The 7,740-nt window shown below is 31.8% G+C and overlaps 1 protein-coding gene across 2 annotated transcripts in view; it reads left to right on the forward strand.

Moving 5' to 3' along the window:
- The window catches only part of LOC124367689 (protein regulator of cytokinesis 1-like), a 49,163-nt gene extending 41,705 nt beyond the window's left edge, over nt 1-7,458 (forward strand). For both annotated transcript variants that reach the window (XM_046824718.1, XM_046824720.1), the window contains exon 14: nt 7,269-7,458. In XM_046824718.1, the coding sequence (XP_046680674.1) occupies nt 7,269-7,355 (87 nt within the window). In that variant the 3' untranslated portion in view covers nt 7,356-7,458. The remainder of the gene's footprint in view (nt 1-7,268) is intronic.
- Nucleotides 7,459-7,740: the final 282 nt, after the last annotated feature.

The raw sequence follows: 7,740 nt of genomic DNA on the forward strand, positions 1-7,740 counted from the left end.
ACCAAATTTGGCACATAGGTTTGAATAGGTAGGATGAAAATAAAAAAATAAATTGTATTATTTTTTTAATATAAAAAAATGGCTTCTGTTGAAAATTTGTTAAGTCAAATGACAAAAAAAAACAGTATAGTTATAAAACATTTACCAGACACCAACTATTTGGAGAATTTTATTGTGATTCCAACGATGCTAGTTTCAACGAAATCCATCAAGGTATAAACGAGCACAAACACTAAAGGTACACTTGCACAAGCTGAGAGAAGCAAACGTTGTCTTCTGATAGGCATCAGCTGTATTAAATCAGTTATACAATTTTACAAGGTACCTATTTATACAATGTTATTAAAATTACAACGGTACTTATTTCAATGAAATCCGTCAGATTGGATATTTTAATATCCAATCTACGAAGACTAGTTGTGTCATTAATTATTGGCAATACACAAATTACCGATTGCTAAAACATTTTTGTCATATATGTTTGAAAAATAGATAATCTTACTAACAAATTACCACTAATATTTTGCTTGCAGTTAATATATATATATATATATATATATATATATATATATATATATATATAAAACGCATGGTTGTGTCTGTTGTGTAAATTTGTGGACAGCAGCTGATTGGCAGTATGTAAATTACCAATCGCGAAAACGTGGTTCTGTTATATTTTGTGTATTAAAACCCGTAAATAGATAACCTAAGTAACAAATTATCTTGATTTGGTAAACCATATGTTGCTTACAGCTTGTATTTGTCTTGATTTTGCAAGACAGAATTGTCTTTTTTTTGTAAAAGTATTGCTAAGTATTACAATTGCTTGAGCTATTGAACACTACACACTCAGTAAGGTAAGATTTTGTTATAAAAATGTTTCTTCAGTTTATGCACATATTTCCTAGTTTAATTAGCAAAGTACACCTGAAAATATTGCTTTATAAAGATGTCGCTTTTTCTACAGTACTTTTGTAATGGCTGTCTATTACAAAAGTAAACCTAAAAAGACCAAAAACGTCATTAAAGGTCACTGAAAGTCATCAAAAGACACTGATTTTTATATTACCTCGGCAGTAGACACCCTGGAGGTACCATTTATGTAACCTTCACTTAGTCATCAATGGACTTTTGTGCATCCCTTAACCATAAAATCTGAAGTTTCTACAATAACCTATAACCTGTTATTGTATTTCAGGAAGTAAGCCCTCGTGCACTTTTTTCTTGTTTTGTAACAACATACAGTTCAGCCATAAGTGCTCCACTGATGCTTCTGTTTTTACACAGAGTCTGCATTTATCTCCATCTTAAACCCATCTTCATCAGATGTTTACAAAGAGGACAGTTTCCTGTTGGTATTTTGGGAGCATTAGTCTTATATCGTTACTAAGTCTTAAGAATAAGGAAAAATAAAACATGTTTTGTTGAGTCCTAAGGTTCTAAGTTTCGGATCTGATTTCCCAGGCTTAGCTCTTAGACGCGTTAAAAATAAAAACTTACAAATACAAATATATTTTACGGCTAATCTTATATAGCTTTCAAGAATTGTAATTCGTTACACGAGTTTGCCTGCCTCACCACTGATCCTATTGAGGATTTACTCAGATCTTATGGATCCAGGTAGGATACAAATTTGTAATACTCATAAATCAATATTTATGTATATGTTTGAGCCAGGGCCGTGCGCAGAATTTTATTTAGGGGGGGGGGTTCTATACTTATTTTATGAAATAAAAAAGAAGAAACTTAAATAAGTAATAGATTAAAAATTAATACGTATGGAAAATGAGTTTATTATAAAATTGTAAAAAACATACTTTTAATACATTTGTAACTCATTCTTTAAACAAAGCTTAAAGCTCAATATGATATATCCCAATCTTCAAGGGGGGGGTTTGAACCCCCAAAACCCCCCCCCCCCCCCATGCGCACGGGCCTGGTTTGAGCTCTTAAAACTAACATTTCCAAAAGTATACAATATGATTTAATACTTAGCTATTAGATTCTCTGGGAATTTTATTATTCTTCTGTAACAGGGAAACTGGGTCCTCCGAAATATGCAGTTGCTACATCCAGACAAGTTCTTAAAAATTGCATAATTAGTATTCATAGTAATTGGGACAGCCAATGGCCGAGAAGTCTGAGATATCGGACTTAGGATCTGAGTTATGGTTAGCATAGATTCAGACACTATCTGTGACTAGTAATTTTTATCAGTACTGTCAACCTTGTACTGAACTGACTCCTCCTAATTCTTTTTGACAAGATCCTCGCACAGGCCAGTAACCCATGAGAGTGGGCAGAATAAGACTTAAAGAGGATTGACCTCTCCTTTAATATGTATAAAACAATTATATAATTTTTTACATAGTCACTTTTGAACTATGGTATTGCTTATAGATAGAACACAACCCAGATTTTAAGATATTTTGGAAATTCAAATATACAATGGGTGTTGAAATCTTTTCAATTCTTATCTAAAAAAACAAAGTCATAGTCTTGTTAATTCACATAAAAACTGATAAAGAATTATATTTAATATGATTGATCATAATACACATGGTGTCCATTGACTTGAATATAATGTGAACTTTTGTTAATTTCCGCTAATAAAACACTCATGTTGGATATTTTACATATTGTTACATCTATTAACGATTTAAGTCATGTCTAAGACTGACAGTGACTTACCACATAGGCCAGAAAAAAATACTGTCCGCTTAAACCATACCATTTCAACAGGATATGCTAGATAAAATTTGTCAGTCAATTGTGTCTGGTAATAGTATCTCACACAGGCCATGTCAGTCTTAATATTTTCCAACAGCACGGTTTTCAAGTTTTAATTTTTGATTGCCTTAATGATACATTTTAAATGTTAATTTAAATACTTTTATAAAATTACTATATTTAATTTAAATAATAAACAATAGGCTATATAATTATGGTAATCTTTTATTTTGTTTTATTTATTTATTATTATTTGTGATTGTTCACAAGTCGAAGAAACAATACATTAACTGCACAAAAACAAGGTGTCTTAGTTGTCAACACCGAATGTTGTTGATGCAATGGCAATAGTTCCTCAAGTGTTTGATGTCAGTCAATAAAGACTGACAAGGCGCCAAATAGTAAAAGATTTTTCAACTTTTCCGAAATTACAAAATTTACATCCTTTAAACAATTACCAGAGTGAGTGCATTATTATAAACTCAGCATGTTACACAAGTATCCTCGTGGATATTTCCTTAACTGCTTAAAACAAATAATACATGATAAATAAAAACATATTGATGTTCTTAGACGCTGTTGAACAAAGTCAAAGAATTCTGCCATGGCATATACAGAGTAGTATGCTAGCCAGTCTCTTATGTTCTTCTTCAGCTTGTTGCACTTGAGACATCGAAGCGACTCTGGAAGAGTATTGTGGAGGTTACGTCCAATGTAGGATGGTTTTCTTCATATAATGCTGTGCGATGAAGGGGTAGGATGAATTGTGTGTATGTACACTACTGTAGGTAGTGCCATCTCATCGTTAACAGCAGCTAGTATTTAGAGTGCAATGACTGTTAAGATCCTGAGAGATTTAAATGATTCTCTGTAACTGTCCATTGGACCAAGATCTACCCACATCCTAATGGCTGTCTTTTTTATTAGTTGAATTTGATTAGTTAATGAATGATCCAAATATTTACAGAGTATTTTGATATTTGAAAATACATTTTTAGTTAGTGTTGTATATATATATAAATTATTTTGAAGGGGACCGATACACTGGGTGGTATACTAGGTATAACATATACTCTACCCTGCAAAAGAAGGCTGTAAGGACCCTGGCAGGACTTGGACGGATGGAAAGGTGCAAAGAAGCATTCAAGAGTTTGGGAATTTCCACAGTTGTTGCTCTTTATATCCAAGAAAAGGTGCTATTTTTGAACAGTGCAGAACTCCCAAAAATGGAGATATCCATCAGCGCCACACAAGACATTCACAATCTCCACTAACTTCACAATCTCCTAAATCAACACCTTCAAATGTATGAAAGAAAACCATCCTACATGGGGAGGAAAACCCACAACCACCTCCAACCAGAGTTGCAACTGGAAAACCTCTGAAGACTGCATTGCAAAAGTGGCTACACAATCCTTTCTACTCACTAGAAGAATACCTGCAGATGACCACTTAAACAATATATCTCTTTCTCTTTCAACTACTTCAGATTGTAAAGTCATGTACCTAATTCTAAATCTGACACCATATTCAAAGATTACGAATAAAGATGTTTCTCATCCTCATTCCAAAAACGACCGCTTACAAACCTACCTTAGAGAAATTATTGAGTCTTAAGACCTCATAAATTAAATAAAAAATTACTGGTGCAATTTTAATAATTTCTCTTTTAAAATTTTGGAGGCATTGATCCCCTGATCCCCACTCTTATATACAGACGTTTTCAGTATATACAAATAAACAGTAAAAAAGTATTTTACAGGCTCAGATTAGTACATTTATAGCCTCCCAGGATCGGATGTTGCAACTGTTACAGAATTCACACTCAAACTGTTAAGATCTGGTCATTAACTGTTATACTGATGGTCATTTTGGTATTAGCCCTATAAGAATAATACAATTCCTCAAACATATCATGTGCCCCCAAAGGTGTTTTCAATACTGCATATTATTGTCACATTAAATGATACATTTTCTGAGGACATGCATTTATTAGAAAGTATATATGTAAACACTCAAGTTTTTTGTACCATAATAAGCTATTATCAAAATAAAAGTAAAGTAAAAAATATTTGTACCCTAAAATTTAATATACATTTCACTGATTTTTACTGTAAGGTGAGATCAATTTCTAATTCACTTGATGAGTCTAGAATTGAATTGCAACGTAATAGTAGAAAACAGATAGGTGTTGTCGCATTGTGTCAAGTCAGGCTGTTCAGAAACCATCTGTGTGTCAGAGTTGTCACAATTGAGGAAATGACATTTTGTTTGTGTTTACCTAAGAAGTTAATAAATAGGTACAACCTCAGTTAACCCCACATTGGTAACCATGGATCTCCTCAAGCTAGTAATGTGTCTGCTGTCAATATTTGCTCTCCTGCCTCTAGTCCCAGCCTATCCGGTAAGTTGTTTTAAAGTTAGGTTTTCAACTACCTTTATCAAGAGGAAATCATAAGAGAGAAAAAATTGTATTTATTTAAAATAGTATAATTGACAACTAATTATATAAATATGAGAAATAATAATGTAATATAACTTTACTTTTATTTTGATGATAATTTATATGATGATAAAGATAAAACTTGAGTTTTTACAAATATACCTTCTAATAAATACAAGTTCTCAGAAAATGTATAATTTAATGCAACAATAATATGAAGTACTGAAAACCCCCTTTTATTTTATATTAAATATGAGAAATAACAATGTAATGTAAATGTTTAACTAAACAAACAATAACTAGAAACTGTTACACAACTTTTAAAACTTTGACTACTGTGAAAAATTATTATTTTGTAAGTTATGAAGAAATTTACATAACGATTATTATAGAGAATCAAATAAGCATTATAATTATTATATTTGTCAGTGAAATATAGTATACGATTAGCTCATAAATTGTGTTCTTTTTTCTATTAATTTCATTTAACCCTGGAACACTACCGTGTTTTGATATACCTTTATTACTACCAATACGTAAATTTTACGTAGCATATTTATTTTTGTGTTTTAGGTTATTTAAAGGTTTATTTTCATGCCTGTGTATTGTGTTTGTGGATATTCTTGCCTATGTGCTTACTTAAGGTGATTATGCGTGTGTTTAAGCGTGTATGTGTGTGTGTAATGCGTGTATGTGTGATACATGGTGTTTTCCTAACCTTATCTTCATATCTACAATGCCATAGAAACTCATCCTTTCCAAAAAGCCTACAAATTGTCTACTAACTCCAAGACTTTTATTTACCAAAAAACAACCTAAAATAGTTTTAGTTACTTTTTGTACTATACACACTTATACGTATGTTTTTATCAAGCAATACTACCGCTACATAAAATTGATGCACAGCCTAAATAAAAATCAATATTGAGATAAGAAAAAGAACTATACACACCATTACACTTCGAAGGACGAACGACCATTGATCAGTAGAAGCACTGCCCAAAGCTTAAACAGGAAGGTTGGGGGGGGGGAGAGTAGGTGTGACTATAAACATGACGCATATACGTAAAACTTACGCACAGTAGTTTTCTAGGGTTAATTTGTTAATTTGAATATCAAATTTGATTGTGTTCCAAATGTTTCACAGGCTAATTGAGTAATTTATTGAGAAGTTTTTAATAAGATAAAAATGGACACTTAATAAAAATATAATTCTTGGTCACTCCTCGGATGAGTATCCAAAACATGAGATCTGCTCTAAATGCTTACCTGCTGCAGATGTTATCTACACAACTAATATTTTGAATCTACTGTATGTGTTCTGAATTGGCAAAAAATAAAGTTACTCATTTTATGTTTTAAATTAATAATTAGAAAACAGTATATTAATCATTGATAACTACAATGAAAGGGAAGATACAATTTACTTAATGGAGCCAATTGAGCTGTTAGCTCTTTAAATATATTACTAATGCAGATCTAACATTCACCTAAATGTTTTGTTTCTAGTTATGAGGTAATACAGTGTTGAACATATGTCACATCCATACAATTCATTCAAAATACAAAAATTAAAAATTCATAGTAGCCATGAACAAACTCCTCCAGACTGTAGTATGGCCGGTTCATCAACCATTGGTTGACGCTCTTCCTCAATTGCTGGTGGGAGTGATGAGCTTAGATTTCATCAGAAAGGATGTTCCAGTGTTTGGCACCATTGTATGATGGTTGTTTCTCAAACGTAGTTAGGCGCTGGATAGGGGGAGGAGGGTTATTGTTGGTCCTCCTTGTCTAATAATTGTGGAGTCTGCTCCTCTTGTCAGATTTTGCTTATTTCCACAAGTGGCTATCTCCAGGACTTTTGACTATTATCACCTCTAAATCTTAGAGTTTGTAACATTAACTGATTATTAGTTTCTAAATGCAGGAGTAGCAAGTCTGACCAGTCAAATTTTGTGACATGACTACATGTTTTTTTTCACCCAAGATTAAATGCAAATGCCTATCACAAACAAAGCCATAAAAATATGATGTGCACTATTTCTGTATTAAAATAATAAAACTTCTTTTATAAAGTGTCTATTTTTTATTACAGGTTGATGACATGGACGCAAAACCTATGGAAGCCAGATTTTTGTGGAAGAAAAAAAAGGGATTTTACGGCAAAAAGAAATGTGGATAAAGTTAAAAGATGTGGATTCTCATTGCACTGCCTTCTTAATTTCTGTATTATTTTGTCAGAGTACAGTTATTTAACATTTAAATTATACATCCAGATAATTTAAGTTTCTCTTTTCAAACCTTTATAAAATCTTTAAAAAAATCATAAAATCTTTACTTACAAATCAAATCAAATTACTCTTTATTTTCAAATATACAATAATTACAATTACATGATTATTATTATGAAAATACCGTCACATGGGCCAAGGCCTGTGCGTGACGGCAAGCTCTTATTTACAACAATTTTAATAGAACAGACTTTTTTATAAATCCATACAATAAGCAAAATTCAGCTCACACAATCAGTCCCACAAAATAAAATAAAATAAAAGTTACAAAAAAAA

This window comes from Homalodisca vitripennis, chromosome 8, assembly GCF_021130785.1.
Source record: "Homalodisca vitripennis isolate AUS2020 chromosome 8, UT_GWSS_2.1, whole genome shotgun sequence".
NCBI lineage: Eukaryota > Metazoa > Arthropoda > Insecta > Hemiptera > Cicadellidae > Homalodisca > Homalodisca vitripennis.